The sequence below is a fragment of the Lissotriton vulgaris genome, chromosome 6, assembly GCF_964263255.1.
Source record: "Lissotriton vulgaris chromosome 6, aLisVul1.2, whole genome shotgun sequence".
NCBI lineage: Eukaryota > Metazoa > Chordata > Amphibia > Caudata > Salamandridae > Lissotriton > Lissotriton vulgaris.
In genome coordinates this window covers 136,871,792-136,892,874 of record NC_141694.1, presented here as the reverse complement: position 1 = coordinate 136,892,874, position 21,083 = coordinate 136,871,792, and the positions used below count along the sequence as shown (strand labels likewise).

The 21,083-nt window shown below is 44.3% G+C and overlaps 1 protein-coding gene across 1 annotated transcript in view; it reads left to right on the top strand.

The window, feature by feature from the left end:
• The window catches only part of LOC147706908 (mechanosensitive cation channel TMEM63A-like), a 926,114-nt gene that overhangs the window by 814,113 nt on the left and 90,918 nt on the right, over positions 1 to 21,083 (top strand). The window contains exons 9-11 of the mRNA XM_086926171.1: positions 331 to 401; positions 15,771 to 15,851; positions 19,395 to 19,518. Of these exons, the coding sequence (XP_086782297.1) occupies positions 331 to 401; positions 15,771 to 15,851; positions 19,395 to 19,518 (276 nt within the window). The remainder of the gene's footprint in view (positions 1 to 330; positions 402 to 15,770; positions 15,852 to 19,394; positions 19,519 to 21,083) is intronic.

The window sequence follows — 21,083 nt, the reverse complement described above, 5'->3', positions numbered from 1 at the left end:
CATGAAGGTCCCTATGTGACTGAGGATCCGCGTGCGTGCTTTCTGGTGTGCAAGGTGCCTGCGTATGATTACTTCTTCGTGAACAGGACCCCAAGAGCCTGATATACATGGATTACATTAGATTGATATTGTTAAAATTCTTCTTAAGGGGCTTTCAATGTTGTCAAATATGTTTTTTTTTTTATCTTTGCAAGTTTAAAAATGAGCACCCTAATTTTTATTAAAACTTTTAAATGAGGGCCAAGGGTATAAACATTTTGTTTTTTAAAGTTCGACCACTTTTCCTTTCCTGTTGTAAGCAATTTATATATCTATCTTTTTATTCTTCAGGTGCGGCAAACATTATTTATAACTGGACTGCCACAGAATGCAGAGAAAATCACCATTCAAGAGTACTTTAAGTAAGTGTAATACCAAAATCAGACCGCTGAACACTACGTGTAGCCTTTACGTACTGTAATTACTACTGTAATGGGCCTGAGATGCTCCACGCACATTGGGATCAGATTTTGGGGAATGCAAGGCGAAACACATTTTTCCCTGATTAGTACGTGTGGCTTTGATTTATTTGCGTATGATTATTTACTGAATGTTTGCCATCACTCAGTGAATATCACGGATCATTACTAGCTTCATATAAGAATTACATGCAGTCATTCCCTTTTTGGTAATAAAGTCCATGTAGACTTGAGTTGAGCTGTTCCATCTGTGACTTGTGTGAACCAATGTTCTTTCAAATCCCTAAATGAGTTGTGCTGCAATAGAAGTGGAGGCAGATTAATAAAAATTTGTTTTTAGATTGCAAGACCGAAGTCAGTTTTCTGTCTGCTATGGTCAGTCTGGGGGGTGGGTCTGTTGTTTTAATTGAAGCTTCTTATACAGAGGAGACCTGGCAAGCCTATCATTCGTGCATTAAAACCACCAATGTGTGGCCCTTGTAATGCATACTTTCGAAGTATGCCGCTCCCCGATCCAAAGTGGTTTATTCTAGCTGTTTATTATTGAACAAAGGTGTCAATTATCCAATTTTGCACCCATTTTCATTTTTGATCTCAGCTGTATAGTGGCGGCGGGCATTCACAAGGGAGGCTCTGTACCTGTGTTCTGTATGATGAAGCAAGGTATAGCTATTTAAGTAGGTACAAGAAAGTGACTTGAGTTCTGCTGCTTCAGAGTAAAGTTACTGTGACAAGTGATAATGGCTGTTTCTACAGTGACCAAACCCTGCTCTACAAAACTGAAAACATGCATTCAATTTAAAGCCATCACACATTTTCCCATGATGCTGACAGTTCCATTTTACAGAGCCATTTTTTGTTTTTACTGTAGAGGTGGGTAAATGTTTACAAGGTATTTTTATAAAAGGGTACAAGTGCATTTTTTGCTATTGTTTTATTTACATAAAGTCAGATTTAAGCGCAAATTGTCCTCCGAGAACAGAGATAGTGATGCAAATCATCAAATTTCTAAGAGTGCCATTTTTGAAAGTTAGCGTGGTGCGTATGAGGAGGACTTGTCTCTGGGACGTAAGCTCTGAGCGAGGGGCGTTCTAGTGTTGCTTTTGGTATTCATCATCACCCTAATATTTATTTTGAAACTGTAAAATATCACATAAAACATACTGTACATCAGCGCACAAAAAGTTAGCTTAACTTCGGTGATGATTTTTCAAAAGTATCATCATCATCACGAAACTCATACACAAAAGTGCAAGTGAATACCTGGTAGATCAACCAATAAATACAATTCACCCCCTTCTACTTTCTTAGTTGTCCTGTTACAAAAAATGGCAAATAAAATAGAGGATATCACGCATTACAAACAATGAGCAATACAACTCCGTTTTAGAGACCTTCTCCTAAGCTGCCAAGTCCTAAATATTAACATTAGGAGTGCAAGTTGGGTATAAGGTAACACATTGGCTTTTACATAGTCCCTAAGCCTTCCTTCCTCAATCTTTCATTCTGTGATTTTTAAAGCAGGGTTAAGCCAAGACTTTCTTAGTCTTAAGTGAATGGGACATTTCAAAAGGAAACGAGTCTCATCTTTACATTGGCACATGTTGCTCATTCATTTGTTAACATTTACAGGTGTCAATCTTGATTTAAAACTGCATGGCCACCAGAGGAGCATTCATCACAGTTTTCCTTTCATCAACATAGTTTTGGTGGCAATGAGGTTTAAGAGCTCCACTACGCTTAATGTGTTTACACCCAGCTCTTAAGGTACTGGTAGCATTGGAGTTGAACGTGGAACGTTACAAATGAGTCTTGAAATGCATTTTGGAGCAACAACAAAGATTTCAAAGCCATTTAGAGATTAAACCCAACCAAAGTCTCGAATTTCAGGATGATCATTTAATTCTAGTTTCACATCATGATCACACACGACATTAACCCAGGAAATGAAGCCATTGAAAATATTTAACTACACACTTCTGGCTTTTCCGTTACATTGCTCAGTGTTCTCTTTATTTATTTATTTATTTTATTCAACAGCTTAAAAGAAGCCATAGTGTCCTATATGTGTGACCCACCTTTGCTCAGGTTGGGTAACAGCCTGGCATGGGTCTGACCAAATACAAAGCATACCCTCTCACTTGCTGAAAATGAAGACATCTTGCCGAATGTGTGGTTAGCAGTTGGAATTTTATTATAACAAACAATGCTTTTGTCTTCTCTGAAATGTTGACGCTAACCGTTCTCTACTTTGGAAAGTGATGACATTGAGAAATGGAAGCAGAGCAGCATCCCTGTACTGTAGCGGAGGTCACGGGAAAGATCAACAAACGGCGAATGCATCAAGAATGCTAAAGTAAAGCAGGACCCGCCAGGGTATGAGAAGGCTCAAAGAGTCAGCACAGATGATACTGTGATTGTGAAGCATTCAGAGGAGGGCGAACGAGAGGACACGGAGAAAGATGAAGAGGAGTTAATATGTGTCTCATTAGGATTTGCACCTCCATGAAACCGTGAACACGCTCTCCAGTGCTCCTTCTGGATCATCCTCCAGATCCGCCAGCGTGGTTTTCTGCTGGTCACAAAGTGAACACAGGAAATTGATTCTCAAGTAGTAAACACTGGCCATTGAATTAGAGAAGATTGCCACTGAGATTGGAAAGATGGATCCCAGTGAGAAGATGAGACCGCTGTGCCACAAGACAGAAATTTAAAGGCTGGATCCTGAAGCAGGGCAAGTGCAGAGGATCCAGCTTCTAATTAGACTTGCAAGCAAATGTCCTATTCCCTAAATATGAGATTGACGATTATATGTGAAATTGGATTTAGGGCCTAAAGTTGATCTGAAGCATGCATTTGGTTCTGGTTTGAAGAGTGGTATACCAGCAGCTGGGACAAGTGTTATTTTAGAATTCAAAGTCTTTAGAAAGAGATGATTATGTAGATGTGCTAAGCCAGGTTCGAGTGCATCATAGGACTGTAAACAAATAGAAGCAAAGCTTGGCATCTTTAACAGGTGTTGCCTGGAAGAATCATACTGGGAGAGCAAAAAGTGGGGAGAAAGTTAGGGAGAGTTTGGTTGGTTCCCAAAATACATTCCTAGATAACTGCTTTTCAGAACTTCTCTCGCTCCCACTACATCTTATGAAAGACCCTCACACTACAGATTAGTACATGAATCCACTGGTGATTCTAGTGACAATCGTATCAGGGAGGGAACATCAGGCAACAACTACAAAAGAGATCTCAGACTCCAAACTTCAAGTTGTAACATTAGGATGAGCAGGATGCGGAGATCCAGATACATCCAGCCCAGTCCACATTCTTTAATTCAGTCTGGCCCTTAGGGCCTTTGTTCAAACTGCCGATAACCCACTGTATGCAAGGACATGTAATTAGCAAAGGAAAAAAGACTATACCACTAAGAGCCAAACTTAGTTTGCAAGTGACAAGGACCTCAGAGTGGGTAGTGTAGGGGGTGCATTAGTTTCCACTGGAGTACTCGACATTGAAAAAGAAAGTGTATGAGTATAAGAAAAACCTCTAAGAACTAACCCTGAATAATACTCCAGGGTGAGCATAAATATTTAAGATGGTGTATTAGTTAGGACAGCGTGGAGACAGCCAAGTGAGGTCTCTGTACTGTAAGAGGCTAGGGGGCATAAGAAGAGGTTTCTGTAGCAGAGGTAACCCTGAAGTGACAATAAACCCTAGAGTTGAGGTGTAGGGGTCAGACTCCGAAGACAGGCCAAGGGAAAGCTTGGCCCATCTGTGAAAGCTGAATTTCCAGCCTCAGAGACAGAGCTGTTCAAGCGTTAGATATCTGAATGAAGAAAGGGGTCCCAAGAAGTACCCCTTTGCATGCAGCACATGAGTTCTGTCACTGAATCCCTCTGCCAACAGTCTCCCATTCACTTCCTCCTTCTTGGTACATTTCCCAGCATGCCTCACACACGCCCTCTTAATCCACTGCTGGATTTGCTAAGTACACACTGGTCGGTGAGGTATGAATCCCACTCCCTGTAGTAAACCTTCCTGTGGGCAGTTCTAGTGGGATACCGCAGGGTATCCACGAATACCCTTCACACACTAGTTCTGACGGTGTCACTCTGATGTCCGCCATCTTGAAAGCTTCCTAGAACCTTTGTCTAGTCCCCTGTTTAGAATTGGTTTGGTCTCCTTTAACTGTCCTCAGCGGGTTCTTGAAGTCCTGGCACTCAGCAAGCTCTGCTCATGCAGGCGAATCAAGAGTGGAGTTGGATTGACCAATGGGCTGGCAAACAGCTACCATTTGAGCGCTAATCTGGATTACAACTGGTGCGAAATTGCCCCACAAATGCTGCCAGGGAAAATCCACTAATATTTGGCAGCTAAAAAAAAAATACAATGAGCCCCGCATCTTGGTATTACTGCTTTACCTCTTATGAACGCTGAATGCTGTGGTAATATTGCATTCCATGAAAAAAAACACAAACCTCATAATGTCGGCAGGGTGAGTCTGGGACAGAAAATAGACTTTAAAAAAGTAGTCCATATTTATAAATTGGGGCTGTTTTGAACTGTTAAAGACATGCTATAGAAGTGCCTTGCAAGGTATGGATGTCTGCATGGATTGGAGCTTCCTGCAGGCAATGTTAGTTTTAACATCAGGAAAATGAACAGTAATAAGCATTGGCAAAGCCAATAGTTTTCGCTTATGCGAGATCTGCTGGCTTTGTCAATGTTTCTTTATTTTTGCATGTTGCTCACATGGCGTAAAAATAAAAAAATAAAAACGCTATGATGCGGTTAATGCTGGCTGAGTCTTAGCACTTTTTCTTTTCACTTTAAGATGCCTAATTGCACAAGAACACACGGTACGCCTTTTCTGGCGCAAACCTGATGAAAAACCATTTTGGGATTTACAGTGCCACACACATTTAGTTTGCGTGGCTTTGTAAAAATAAAAAACGAACAAAAGGCAGCACATTGCCATACCATGCATAAATTGTGTATGGTAGGTGTTATATGTATGTATGTATGTATTGCGACTTATATAGCGCACGTATCACCCGAAGGCATCAAGGCGCTTGCCTTTGGAACCCATCCTGGCTTTTTCCCTGTGAGATAACACCTACTGGGCATCCCGCAGCAGGTGGGCCGCCGTAGTGGAGATTAAGCAAGCTATTGCCCAGAGTTGCAGAGTGGGACACCATGATTAGAGTAGGCACCGAGGCGAGAATTATCGAGTCCGTGGACATTTTTGGGCTCAGGACCCTGCCGTTTCGGGAATTGAACTCTGGTCCTGGGCCAGACCTCTGCATCAGGGTCTGCCGCTCTTATCAGTGAGCCACACTCCTCCACTTATATTGCTGGTACTCTGGCGTTTGTATGCTTCGACCCAAGTATTTTGACACAAACCCATATTTACAAATACTTGTAAACTTAGGTTTGCACCTAACTAGTTAATCTATTTGAGGCTGGTGTACATCTTTATTTCTCCTTGTTGTTTCCTTTTTGCATGTATGTTGCATTCTACAGCGCACACATAAAGAGGAAGTAGGCCCTTAGGATAGCTTTTGTGTGGCTTTGTTAAAAAAACAAAAAACAAACGCTTGGCAGCGCATTGCACATCCTTACATTACCGTATGTCAGGTAGGGATGACATGGGTGATGCATGGGCGATCCTTTGCATCCACCCATGTATTTTGTGTACAGATAATATACACAATCTTCTTAAGGCAGGCACACTAGCTTTACCTGGGTCAGCTCTTGATTCCCACTTCCTTGTCAAAGGATCGTGTTAATTCCCCATTTATGTGAGGCAACATTCCAGCTAGGCCCTGCTAGGGAGTTCGTCATAGAAGTGCCATGCTGGCTTTGAGAAAGTCAAAGTGCCTCCGCGCTGTAACGTACTGGTCAGAGCAAGTTGCTCTCAAGGCCTGGCAGTCCAGTATTCGGTCTTACTCACTCTCGCTGTAGTGGAGGTGTAGAGTGCTCTGGCACGCGTTTGCGGCACGGTGGTGAGCAAAAGCCTTGTCGCTACGGTAGCGATGGCAGGTGTCCACATGCTTCTACAAATTCAGCAGAAGGTCTTGGGGACTCCTGGATTGTTGGGTAGTTGAATTGTTGCTCATCCACCGCGAGTAATAGCTTGCTGCTCCTTCACAGCTGCATGCTGTTTCAGGGCAACAGCCCTCTCACTTCACTACGGCCCCCTCCTGGTATATCGGATTCGTAACGTGCACACAGGGAAACTGCCCCTTTGGGTCACAGCATTACACAGAGCATCAGTCCTCTTCTCGTTAGAACAATGCACCTGGGTTACAGCCCTCAATTAAAACTGTGGCCCCCACCTGGCATACGAAGGTCATGGGCAGCACACAGGTTTTCTTCATTCACTTTGTTCAATTCAGCCACTAAATGGACATCTCTTCTATTTCTCATCAGCTGTTAATGTTTTGACTTGAATTATTGGCGCATGAGGGTAAAATGTGGCTCGCAGGCAGAAGTCACCTGGAGGTCAAATGTAAGTGCATCCTATAAGTGGCCTAGATACCTATTATATATGTTGCAACATCGCAGTCTATTAAAATCAAACACAAGAGAGAGATTTGCCTAGGATCATACAGTTTGGTTAAGCTGGGAAGCTGGGATTGATCCTGGGGTTTCTGCATTCACATTATCCGTTTCAGCCATTAGATGGGCATCTCTTTATTTCTCCTATTTTACATCAAAGGATATTTCTTTGTCTTTAATTTTTGGAGCATGAGATTGGAGCGTGGGTAGTAGGCCGTTGTCACAACAGTGCTTTTTTTCAAGTAAAATAAGGGCTGCTTTGCCTAATCCTGCTTGCCCCTCCATGACCCAAGTATTTCAGGGCTGTGCAGAACTATATAAATCTGCCGCACCACAACAAAAAATGATTTCCAAAGATTTGAAATGATGTGCTATATTTATCAGCTCCAATCACTAAATGTTGAAGAGCTGTTTTCCTTGATAAGAAGTTAAGTTTCTTTTTTGTTGCTCTGGAAATTTGAGAGCGCTGGATATGTTAGTGTTAACTTTTGTCAAATTGTTACCCTGCTGCGTTGTGGGTGGTCTTGTTTTTTTTTACCTTCTCACACCTGCATACTGCAGCAATGCTACAAAGTTTGCATTGTACTGTATTGTAACACAATATCACAGGGTAGCTTAGTTGTTATAATGCTCTGAGGTCTGGGAGAGTATTGTAAATAATAGTTATGCTAGGTATGAAATAAAAGATAATTTGTGCTTACTTAGGGCTGGCTCTTTCAGGATGAGGTTACAGTGAATAGGCAAGCCCACAGGTCAGTGTTACTGTAAACGAGTAGGCCGTCTCGAGTGCACCATTCTGGCAGTGTAACATGTCTAGGATATGCAAAGTTCTTGTTAGCGAGAGTAGTCTAGTGTAGATTCTGATTTCTGGCCATAGTTTGTGGTGTCTCTCGCTGTTCCTTACCTCCCCACCCTGGATTTTTCTATGCAACTGGCAATATTTCCTTCTAAATGCAAACATTTTCTTAACTCCTTGAATGCTCATGACGAGCTGAGCTCGTCATTAGCCACGGCGCTCCGGTGCTCATGATGAACTCAGTTCGTCATGGCCCGTGGAACGCTCGGGTGCGGGGAACGTTCCACGGAGCCAATGCACCTGTGACGAGCTCAGCTCGTCATGAGCACAGGAGCGCCATAGCTCATGACGAGCTCAGCTCGTCATGAGCATGGGAGCGCTGTGCGCACCCCCCTCCCCACCCAGTACAGCGGGGGAATAACCCCCGCAGCGAATGGGCTAAAAGTACTAGTTGAGACTGGAATTACATGTGCCTTTTTCGTGTGAGTTAACATTTATCACCATTTCCTTCTCATCTGTGGATACTGGGTAACTTACACTTATTTTGATATGGAGTTGATACCTTGCACTGTGAAATCTATGGTCCATTTTTTGTGTGGGCATCCTGGTGGTAACGTAACATAACAGGTGTATTTGTAAAGCGCACAATTACCCGTAGTTGTCATGGCGCTGAATAACAGATGTTTATTGTTATCCAACTCAATGGTACTCATTTTATCGACCTCCGATGGATGAAAGGCTGAGTGGACCTGCGGGGGATTTAAACCTGTGACCATGAGGTCGAATACAGGCCCCTGCAGTGGATGCCTTAGTCCACTGAGCCAACAGACCAGGCATGGTACTGATTCCAGGATGAGCTATCAGGTTGCGCTGGGCAAATGTTAAGATGGTTTAGATATAGTTATGCCATCAATAAGAACATGAGCGACGTCTGCTGGTAAATGTGAAGGTGACATTTTGGAGGGGGCAGTGTGGGATTTGTCAAAACATGAATGCAGAGCCCCAAACCTTTTCTTAGAGTCCTATTCCTGAATTCCAGGATTACCATAACCTTTTTCTTTTACAGCTCTACACTTATTCTTGAAGGTTCTTTTTTCACCCCTTTTTCTGGCTTCATCGCTGTTTTCCTTGCTCTCTTTTGCCTTTTCTCCCTTTCTGTCTCTCTCTCTCTCTCTCTCTCTCTCTCTCTCTCTCTCTCTCTCTCTCTCTCTCTCTCTCTTGCTTTGGCTCATCATCTGTTGGTGAAAAATGAGACTCAATCTCCTACAATGAGTACAGGTCTCCCCATCCAGGGGCATTCTTGTTCGGGGACGAGCCATTACTGTTTCTAAGTTCAGGTTTTAAATGTCTGTCTATGCAGTGATATATTCAGATGTGCTAAGGTAAAACACGTCTACATGTTAAAGAAATGTACAGTATCATATTTTTACATTATGTGGGTTTCATGATATACATGACGGATGTTTTAATGACTTGGCTCCTACATGATTCTTAGATCCAAGCCACATCCTTATTTCAGCCCTGACCTGCTAGCCTTGCTAATTTGCTGGTGCGCGCACCTCGATTTGTAACTTGGTTTTAGTACATGGGGCGTCAGTCATGTGAGAAAAATATTTATAAAAGGCTAGCACTGGAAACATGGATTGCTTCCTACATACACCGAGCAATGAAATGGTGCATCAATAGAAAATGTGGTACAACTAAAACACAATAATAAACACATTTTTAAATGTTTTAAAATCTGATGGACACTTCTAGCTACAGATTCCTTAGAATTATCCTGAGGTATCAGACTGGTTCTGGAAATTTTTCATAAGCAGTACCCATTGCGCCCCGGTAGGTGGCGTTGTTCGGCTCTGCTTAGCGTTGTTGGTGTTGTCCGCACCGGAAGTGACATTCGCGGTGCCTCTATAGGCGCCATCCAGGCATGCTGACATCAGTTCTTTTATTCTGCACCAGTAAGCATAGATCCAGTAAGAGCTACCCCTTAGTCACTTTTTGACTACGCTTTTTGGATGTTTTGTCAGTATTTTGAGATCTATCGCCTGGTGTTGCAGGTATGTCATCGAAAAAGGTCCAGTTTCAAGCCCTGTGGCGCCTGTCACCGACAGATGTCGGGGGCGGACCTGCATCTTGTTTGACTCTGGTGTCTCCAACGGGGCCATTACCAGAAGGCATGTACCGACTGCTGAGTCATGAACCTGTAGGCCTTTTTGGGAGCACTCCCTCAAGCTTCTAGCAGCTCGACGCATGACGCCGCGACCATCGAGGTCCCGGTCAAGAAGAAGGTCCTTGGAGCAGTCGCAGAGTCTGAGGTCATCGTTGCAATCCAAATCATTGAGCCACTCAGGTAAGTCGCACTTGCACAAGAAGAAAAAGAGGTCGAAGCATGCTTCAACTTCTCCTCGTCTGTCAGCCAATGAGATGAGTGTCGCCTCTCAAGGCCTGGCTCGGTAGTTGAGCCAGCACCTGAGCTGACTTTGCATCTCCCTGCATATCTGGGAGCCAGAACGCCGCCGCCCAATTAAAAGACATTTATGAGGCCATGCACCTCATATTTGGGTCACCCATTCCCTCCAGCATACTTTTGAACCTCACAGGTTTCGGAGGGGCCCTACTGGATCCACGCCAGCGGCCCTGGCGCCTGTCAAGCCAAGGATCCACAGATAGATCTGGATCGGTGCTGGTTGTACCACCTTGACATTCCACGAGGCTGACACTCCCATCGCTACTGGCAGCACCAGTCCCATCCTCATCCTCGACACAAAGCCGTTGGGGTGTCGTCCGACTCTGGTGCCAACTGGAGCCGTGCTTTTCAGGCCCCTGACTGAGCCCTATTTTTATGGGCCAGGACTCTGGGAGGAATGGGGGGAGGGGGTTCCTGGATCCTGAAGAATAACAGCATTATGAAGAACGAATGACTGTTGTGAGGATCTGGGTGAAGCCAGTGGACTGGATACTTCTCCAGATACTGCCATGCTTTCTCCCCCTACCGTGGGTATGGAGGAGGGACCTTCCTTCAAAATGGTGGAGCGGAGGGCAGCTGAGGTCCTGGACCTTAGCTTGTCCTCGTGGCAGTCAAGACTAACGTCTTGGTGGAAGTGCTTCATCTGGGAGTGTCCCCATCAGAACCGCTTATCCCTTTCAATTACTGCTGTCCTGCTTGGGACTGGGTCCAAGCTCAGTACAGGGGCCCTGTGAACAGGACGATCTATCACCACTGCTCCACTCCAGGGGACCCAAAGTTCCTCACCCAACACCACACTCCAGAGAGCTTGGTGGTCAATACTGTGGGATCAGGAATCTAAGGGGCTGGACAACTTAGGCAAGAAAATGTTTTCTTCCACCAGCATGGAAATGGAGTCTGTGAACACCGCATGCCTTTTGGGCTACTATTCACATGCTCTGTGGGATACGGTTGCGCAGGTGCTGCCAGCAGTCCCAGAAGATGCCAGGGCCATGCTCTCCCAGATTGTTGCCGATGGGAGGAATGCAGCTAAGTTCACCATTCGCTGTGGACTAGACCCCACCAACTCACTAGGCGGAGCAGGTTTGTCGACAGTGGCCCTGCTACACCTTGCTTGGTTGAGGACTACTGGCTTGCCGGGGACGTCCAGTCCTCACTCCTGAACATGCCCTTTGATGGCTCCCATCTCTTCGGAGACCAGGCTGATTTGGCGCTGGAGCGCTAGAAGGACAGGAGGGTTACGACCAGGTTTTCTGGCCTTTCTATAGCCCCTCATCACCCTCAATCTGCCTTTTGCTCCTTTCATGGCCACAGAAAGGGCATACAGATGAGTCATTACCCGCCCAGCCAGGGTGGAGCGCAAGCTTTCCAGCATGTGTGTGGCCATGGACGCGGTTCCTACCCGCCTCGTGTGTCAAGTTGCCAGTTGGCGGGTCAGTCTTCAGGCAGCCGCAGCCTCTAAAACTTCCTAGTCTGCCCATTTACCGTCATGGGCATGGGGTGGGTGGCAAGATTCGCCATCACCTGCCACTCTGACAGTGCATAACATTGGACAGGTGGGTTTTGCAGATTGTCCAATGGGGCTATCTACTCCATCTCCTTCAAGATTACCCTACCCTCCATGTCCCCTACTTTACAACAGGCTGAAGGAGTACCACTTATCTCTTCTCTGCCAGGAAGTGATTGCATCTTTTGGATAAAATTGTCATAGAGAGAGGGCCAACGCCATAAGTAGGTCGTGGTTGCTATTCCTGCTACTTTTTGTTTTCCAGGAAGGATGGAGGTCTTTGTCCTATCCTTGACCTGTACTCTCTCAATTTCTTCTCAAGAAAGAGAAATTCAAGATGCTCACTCTCATTCAGGTCCTGTCTGCTTTGGACCCTAGATTCTGGATGGTGGCTTTGGACTTGCAGGATGCATAGTTCCATATTCCCATCCGTCATGCCCACAGGTGTGATGCGGTTCATGGTGGGTCACAAGCATGCTCAGTTTGCTGTGCTCCCTTTTGACCTCACCAACACCCGACCCCTCGGGTGTTCACCAAGGTGATGGTGGTGATTGATGTTCACCGGCGGAGATCGGGGGTGCCAGTCTCCCCAGACTGTCCTCTCCCACCTCCAGAATACAGCTGACCTCCTGCATTCCCTGAGGTTCACTATCAATGTGACAAAGTCACACCTGACTCCCTTTCAGACGCTCCCTTTCATTTGAGCTTTTCTGGACACAGTGCAGTTTCAGGCTATTCTCCTAGGAGGAAGCAAGTCCAGGATATTCAGGCTAAGATACTGATGTTTTGGCCTCTATCCTGGATTTCGGTGAGATTGACTCTGAGGCTGCTGGGCCTCATGACCTCCTGTATTCTGCTTGAGACAGATGCCCATTGACATTTGCGGGCTCTGTAGTGAGACCTGATGTTCGAGTGGGCGCAGCATATGGGGAATCTCTTGGACATCGTCCAGATCTTGGTGAGAACTGCAAAGGACCTGCAGTGGTGGCTTACGAACTGTGATTGGGTCAGTGGCAGCCAACTCTCCCTTCTGCAACCATATCTGACAGTAGTGTCAGATGCGTCACACCTGAGAGAGGTGAAGATCAGAGGACTCTCGTCTCTGGTGGAATCTGGACTCCACATCAACCTGTTGGAGCTCCAAATGATCAGATTGGCATTAAAAGCCTTTCTGCCCTAAATCCAGGGAAGGGTAGTACAAGTGTTCATAAACCACTCCACCGCTATGTGGTACTGCAACAGGCAGGTTGGGGTGGGGTCGTGGACCATTTGACAAGAGGCCCTGCATCTCTGGACATGGCTGGAACAGTAATGCATATCCCTGGTGGTTCAACGTCTGGCCAGTTCTCTGAACACCAGAGCATACAAACTCGACCGAAGATGCCTAGCGGATCACAAATGGTGTCTCCATCTGGAGGTGTTGCAAGGTCTCTTTCAGCAGTGGGGAGAGATCTGTCCGCTACCCACCAGAGTGTGCAATGTCAGCAGTTATGCGCGCTGGAGTTTCTAAGGCGGCTGTCGGTCGGAGAAGCTTTTCCCCTTGAGCAAAGCTCAGGCCTGCTATATGCCTCTCTGCCGTGACACTCCTGCCCAGAGTTCTCAAGAAGACCAGGAAACACTGAGCTCAAGTCATCCTTGTAGCTCCGGATTGGGTACGGAGAGTCTGGTATTCGGAGCTGTTGAGCATGGCCATCTATCCTCCAATCAGGCTGCCGTTTCGGGAGGATCTTCTGTTGCAGCAGCAGGGGAATGTCCTCTACCCGAACCTGTCAACTATTCACCGTCTTGCTTTGAGATTGCGCAGTGACAGTTGGCAGCTGTTGACCTTCCTCCTGAAGACTGTAACGTTATTTTGGCAGCCAGGCGTCCCTCTACCAAGATGGTTTATGCCTGCCATTGGGCAAAATGTGTGGCATGGTGTATAGAAAGAAACATTGATCCCCTTTCTTCGCCCCTTTCTCAGTGCTCTGCTCTGGGCACTTTTAAGAGATATCTTTCCTGAATCTCTGCTTTTCTTCAGTTGCCTGACCAACCTTTTCTTTTCCAATACCCTATTTTACATCGGTTTTTAAAGGGTTTTCAACATATGTTTCCCACCTACTCCTTTTGTTATGCCTCAGTGGGACCATAATCTGGTCCTGACGTTCCTTTTTTGTGATGCGTTTAAGCCCCTACATAACTGTCCTCCCAGGCACCTTACCTTCCTGGTGGCAATAACATCAGCCAGGAGGGTAAATTGTAAATTGTAAATTGATACTTGTATAGCGCACTACTCACCCGCAAGGGTCTCAAGGCGCTTGTACGAATACCGCTGTGGAACCCATCCTGGCTTTCCCTGTGAGGCGTCCACTCCTGGGCACCCCCATGGTGGAGGCCAGGCATCCTTAGCGTTGTGGGGGCCATTGTGGAGATTAAGCAAGCTATTGCCCAGAGTTGCAGAGTGGGACTCCATGATTGGAATAGGCACCGAGGCGAGAATTATCAGGGCCGTGGAATTTTTGAGCCCAAGACCCGCCGAGGCGGGGAATTAAACCCTGGTCCCGGGCTAGACTTCTGCATCAGGGTCTGCCGCTCTAATCATTGAGCCACACTTCTCCACTAGGGGGTCGGTGAGCTTCAGTCCAACTCTTTTTATCTTAACATCTACCCAGACAACCTGGTACTTCTTACGAGAGCTTCCTTTCTCCTGAAAGTGGTCACTCAATTTCACTTGTACCAAACCATCAATCTGTCTACTTTTTATGCTCTGCCTCATCCTCCAAGGAAGAGGAGTGACTTCCCTGTCTGGACCCAAAAGAGCGTTGTTGTTCTACATTGACCGCATGAAAGAGATGCAGGTAGACGACCAACTCTTTGTGGGTTATGTCGGATCGAAGAAAGGACGGGAAGTACAGAAGAGGACCATTGCACGAAGTACTGTACTCTGTATCAAAATCTGCTACACATTGGCTAATAAGCAGCCCCTGAGGGTTTGCGTACTCATTCCACCAGAGCTAAAGCTGCCACTACTGCATTAGCTTGTGGCGTTCCAGTCCTAAACATCTGCCAGGCAGCAACGTGGGCTTCCCTGCACACATTTACCAAACACTGCTGCCTGGGCAGTCAGGTACTTAGGGATGGGCACTTTACCTATTCGGCCCTTCTGGACTTCCTTGTGTGAAATTGATCCACAGACCCGCTATCAGGGAGGTATTGCTTGGGTATCTGTTCTAAGGTAAGCAATCTGCGGCTAGAGGTCTCTATCAGATGAACAAGTTACTTGCCTTCGGTAATGCCTTATCTGGTAGATACCATATCTAGCTGCAGATTCCTTACCGACCCTCCCATCCTCCCTGCTCTTCGAATGGATTTCTAGGGACAGGACTTTCCCCTTTCATGGCCCTAGTTTTCCATACCAGTGGTCTGTGTTCTTCGCAGCCTTGCGCTTCTGGCGTCATGAAAAGTAACTGACATCAGCGCACCTGGGTGATGCCTGTATATGCACTGCAAACGTCACTTGCGGCACCAACGTCGCCACGTGGAGCCGAAAGGCGACACATTGTTGTGCGCATGGGAACTGCTCATGAAAAATTGCCTGATCCATTCTGACACCTGGGGATAATTCTAAGGTAAGGAATCTGTATCTAGATAGTCTCTACCAGGTAAGGCATTACCAAAGGTAAGTAACGTGTTCTTTAAGTGCAATATCAACAATTCATCAGTTACAACTAGAATTCCTCCTAAAAAATAATTAGTACTCAAAATAATGCGACGCCCAAAATCACCCATTTAAAAAAACAGTCCCACTGAATAAAAGTGGAACACCACAGCAAGCATGGGTGTATACATGCTGTAGCTCTTGTAAAAAATGTCTTAGTAAAAAGTGATGACTTCCAGAGTGAAAAATTGTTTCCTGGCAACTGCATTCATGTGGAGTATAGCAGTGGGAACACATAGGCAATGTTAGTGTGGCTTTAAAATGACTCTATCTATGCTCCCCCACAGAGAAGCTTACCCAGAGGGCCATGTGCTGAACGTGGAGCTGTGCTACGACGTCTCCAAGCTTGTCAACATCTACCAAGAAAGGTGCGTTTTCCAATAAAGAGTACTAACATTTTATGGAATGTGTGGAACCATTTCTGCCTTTCAGTGGCAGTACCTGGATGTGTTAAGGAAGTGATGGACATTAGAAATGTACCACAATGTACAAGTTAATGGTTGCTAGTGTGAGGAATGAATAGTAGAACATAGGGATGTTGAGCGCTCGATTGAAGACAGTGCAGCGGTACAGGGCCAATAATGGCGGGTGTGCTCTTCTACACAACATCTTAATCTTTCTTGTCCTGTTTCTCCCTTTCTAATAAATAACATTTTATGATTTGATTTTTAAATTCGTAAAGCGCAAGAATTCCCAAAGGCATCTTGGTACTTTATCCTGAGTCTGTGGCATGCTCTAGTAGCGTTATAGCCCTTGTGCCCTGGTTATACTGGTTAAAGGCCCTGTTTTTCAATACAGTTCCTCATCTGCAAATTGGGCCTTTAACTCATTTTATGGGCCTTGGACAAGTAGTACAAACAATAGCCCTTAGCAGCGGACTATAATGTGACCTGTTGAGAGATTGTTCTATTCTTTAGGTCCATTAGTTTTTGTTTAGTATTTTTCCATTAAATGATTTTCTCCCATTATTTGATTAGTGTGTGGTTTGGAATGTTTCCAGTTTTACCAGAATTAGCTCCTGGGTCACGTCAAGGCATAGCGCAAGGAATGGGCATTATTGAGAGGAAAGCAACAGGCATTGTTGAAGTAGCGGAGGGTTGGAGGTGAAGTGGTGTGAAGTGAGAAAAGGGTTCATGAGCGTGGAGAGCTTAGCAGCAAACCACCTACATCCCCTTCACAGTTCCTCAAGTGATGGATAGCGGGAGGTGGTTTGTAGATTGGGGCGTTTGACTGAAATAAACAGCCTTTTTACAAAAGTAAACTTGAGTAAGAGAGGTTCCCGATGTGCATTTTACCCTTCCTCCAATGAGTAGTGGGGTATGGGTAGCTCCATTCTGGTGCTGGCCCAGTTGGTATCTGGTTCCACATCTTTACAATGATTTTGCTTCCAGAGAGTATCTGTGTAAATATAAATGGAAGGCATGAATCAGAGAGGACATGGGGACAGAGAGAAAAGTTAAACTAATCTCTGAATAGTGCAGACTCTTGTGTGATACAGCAGGTGATTGGTCTCTAGTGAGTAGAACATTGTGGTGTTGCAAGAGTTTGGCTTCTACAAGTTAAAGATTGTGCTCCCTGTTAAGCCTGGTAGAAGAAAAGCCAAAGGAGTTTCTGGTAAAGAGTGTCTTATGTCACTAAGACGTCAAGTATGACCAAGAGCTCTACAAAGTACATGCAGGAGGGACGTTCTAATGGAATGAGTTTCCTGCGGGGTAGAAGAATTCTGGTTAAGTAACAAAGTCAAAATAAAGTTCTTGCGTTAAATCAGTGGTTGTCTTCTCTAGCACTTAAATGAAAATGGCTCAAATGGGTCTTAGTTCACTTCCTCCAATTAGTTGATGTTCACATTATGTTGGTTCTTACAAAAGTTCTGTTGGACACGGTAGTCAGGCAGCCTAAGATTGACGCCCATCAGTTGACTCAACATATTGAATGTCAGACTCAAGTCCAAAGTCGCATTTCTGGTGCTTGAGAAATGACTCCCCTGAAGCATCGAGATTGGCAGATGTTCCGACATTTCCTATAGTCTCTGAGAATGACTGCAGTGCTCGGAAATATGCATGAAGCAAGTGTGACCAGCCCTTTGAGAGCGATTTTCCCTGCCCAACTGTGATGTTTTGACGGGTTCTTCGCGAGCATATAGCCTCTGTTGTCAGATATGCACATACTCATCGTATACGCACAATCAGGCAGAACGATATTGCAAACTAAAATAGGAGGGTGCATAAACGTAGCTGGAGATACATTTTATCCCTTTGCACTCGCAATCCTCTAAGTGTTTGTACCTGTCTCTAACAAAGCTGTTTCCGCCTCCCACCAAACTCACTGACCTACAGATTATTTTGCTCACCCAGCTGCAGTAGTTAGTTTAATAATCCCTCACCTGTTAATCACCCTGATCTGCAACAGCTATAAAAAAGAATCATCAGCCTCTGTTCTCAGGCCACTACCTTTTGACTCCTCGCCTTCCAGTAGCTGTCACCCATTACCATTCTGAACCCTATCTCAAACTTAGAGCGAATTGAGCTAACTCCAAGGTACAGATCATTCAGCATCACTGTCTGGTCAGCACAGGACAACACCCACCCTTCTTGGCTGATGCGACCGTCGGGGCGAACTGGCTTGGCATCTTTGCCTCATTCGATACAGTGGTCTTCAGAAGCCAATTACGCCGACTCCAAACAGCAGCAAAGCAACTCCTCACTCTTATTTCCTCGCTCTTTTCTCAAAGACTGAAGTCACTCTGTTCAGTTTGGCCCATTTTCTTTCCTATTACAAACATTACATGGAAGTGTTTCCTTTCTCTCGTCTACTCTTTGATATCCGACTTCTTCTAATTTAGTTCTTTTTTAAAATTTACAAATCAATTATATTTCGATGAAACCCAGTCATACATTCATGTCTCATAGCAATAAATGGTCTGGGATAACAAGTTAACATCCCTCAAAACCTGTATGTCCAAGAATTGGGTCCAGTTTAAATGGTATAAAACTCAGACAGCTGCCTTCCATATTAGTAATGAACACTTGTTCTACCCATTTCCACCCTCTCTTATCTTTTTGTCATCATTGACCATGATTTCTTTCTCATTCCGCATCTAATACTGTGGACAAAATCTTGCTTCTGTCACTTTCACTACTTGAAATGTTCTAATTTTTTCTTGTCTTAGATCAATCAATAAATTTGGATGATACTATTCTAACAATACTTGTAACTTTTTCATCGATGCTTACACCAATGTGCGTTCTTTTTTCATGTGTGTAAAATTCAGTGTAGTAGTCCTACCAGGAGAACTTTTAAAACTAGCATTGGCAAACTAGATTGTTCTAGCTTTAATATTCTGAAACTGGAATACACAACTATTCACAAATGCTGTTTGCATGTGCAAGTCCTATTATGACAAACCTGAAAAAAGTAGCTACAAGCTTCATATAGAATGTCCATATGAAATAAATAACAAATAACTGATTATGACAGTGTGATGCAAAGTAGTCCCTCATGCATTCCATGTGAGGGACTTGCAAGAAGACTGAATGCTAAACCGTACAGCCAAAAGAATGATGTGAGAGAAATACTCCTCTGGGTGGAGCCGGTGCGCAACCCTATGTACACTTTAAAGAATTAGTAACAGTAGGTCTGCCATACAGTTCTGCTGCGGAGCCAGACCTAAAAATACACACATCACTGTTGTTTGTTGATGCTCATCATTTGGTACCTCAGACTCTGCTCTGGAATCTCCTTCCCTTATCATTCAGACCAAATCTATTCTCCCTAAATTTAGTGCCCAGCTAACCAATGTATATATTAATTGCACATGGCCTTGGCACACAGTATTATTTTAAGGTGCTAACAATGAATTATTATTACCTTTAATATAAAAAATAAACCAGGTTATTTTATTTTATTTCTAGAAAGAATGCAGAGAAAACCCTGAAGTATTTTACTGACCTGCAAGCTAAAAATGGCACAATTGTGATGCTAAACCCCAAGCCATGTGGACAGTTTTGCTGCTGTGTCTTCCGCGGGTGCGAAAGGGTGAGAATCAAGCATTGTGTCACTTTATTGGAAGGATTTAGAGATTTTATAGAAATATGCAAGAGATTCCTTACTGAATGTGAAGTTTGTGCACTTTTGGTGTAATGTTCGGTATACACTCTAGGACTATGTAGTTCCACCGAGCATATCTTGGTACTGCCTGCCCTGAAAAGACACGCTAATGAGTATTAAGCGATTAAAACAAAATGTATATTAGAGAATCTCTAATAGTACCTGTATAAGCAACAACAGTTACTTATTCAATAAGTATCATTTATGTCATGTATCAAATGTGATTTTTTTAAAATTCTTTTTTATTTTAACCTATATTTATCATTCATCGTTTTGTTACATCATGTGCATCGTATAAACAATTTCCCGGTCACCAGGAGTAAAAGAAGTAAATATTGCTTAATATTCCAACAACGTCCGAGAAGACAAGCATTTAAAAAAGAAAACAGAGTAACAGGCCACTGGGTCTAATACAGCAATAAAGTATTGGGGTATCTCTTTCTAAGGACGAATCCCCTCATCCACCTGTGGGTGGCATGCTTCATCATAGGGGATCTCCTCGCACTACGAACCTAGTCATGGTGCGGGCTACTACCCCTCTCTGAGAGGGTGGAACTCAGTGATGTTTTAATGGAGAAGATGAGGTAGACTAAACCTGTAGATGAGCAGGGGCTAAGTTAATAAGTGAAAAGTGATTAAAACTAGCTCTATGTATGCCAAAACAATTTCAATACTTGTTTTCTCTCCGAGAGGGGTTGTAGCCCGCAACACGACTAGGTTCGTAGTGCGAGGAGATACCTTATGAGGAAGCATGCCACCCACAGGTGGATGAGAGGATTTGTCTGTAGAAAGGAATACCCCAATATTTTATTGCTGTATTAGACCCTGTTATTGTGTTTTACAGTTGCATAGTGGGAAATCGGCCCCAGATGGTCTATAAAAAGTTCCTCAGGTCTCCTATTTCTGTGTGAAGAATTAAAAAAACCCAACTGAAAATCATACTTTGCTCCCCTCCAAGCCTGCTATGTACCAGTTATTGTATTATTCTCCTTTGACGCCTTTGTCCTATAACTATTTTGTGTGTTATTCTTATCTGATGCCGTTATTGCACTTATTACCTTCCTTCCATCCTTTTGTAAAGTGCTCTAATATCTTTTGGGATCTTGTTCCCGCTATATAAAACTTTATAAATAAATAAAAATAGTAAAAATGGGTGTACATTTGTACTTGTGTGCGTTCAACTTCCATTAGCTGATTTCTTATGCAGCACACCTTCACACACCGTGTTGGCCATTTTAACCATACAATGATAGTTTTGTGGTCCTTGGAGCTCAAGTTTTCTGCTAGGTGATTAACACGAGAAATTCTGAGGACTTAATGTTACGCTCTTCTGCTTTTTCTCAGCTTTTCAAAGTGGTAGACTTAAAGAAAATGTAATAGGAGGCAGTGTTGGGGAAAATCTGACCTTTTTGTACATTCAGATAAAGAAATAGCATATGGAAGTCAAGAGATAGCACAAATATATAATTTTCTTTTTGTATATTCTTTCTGCT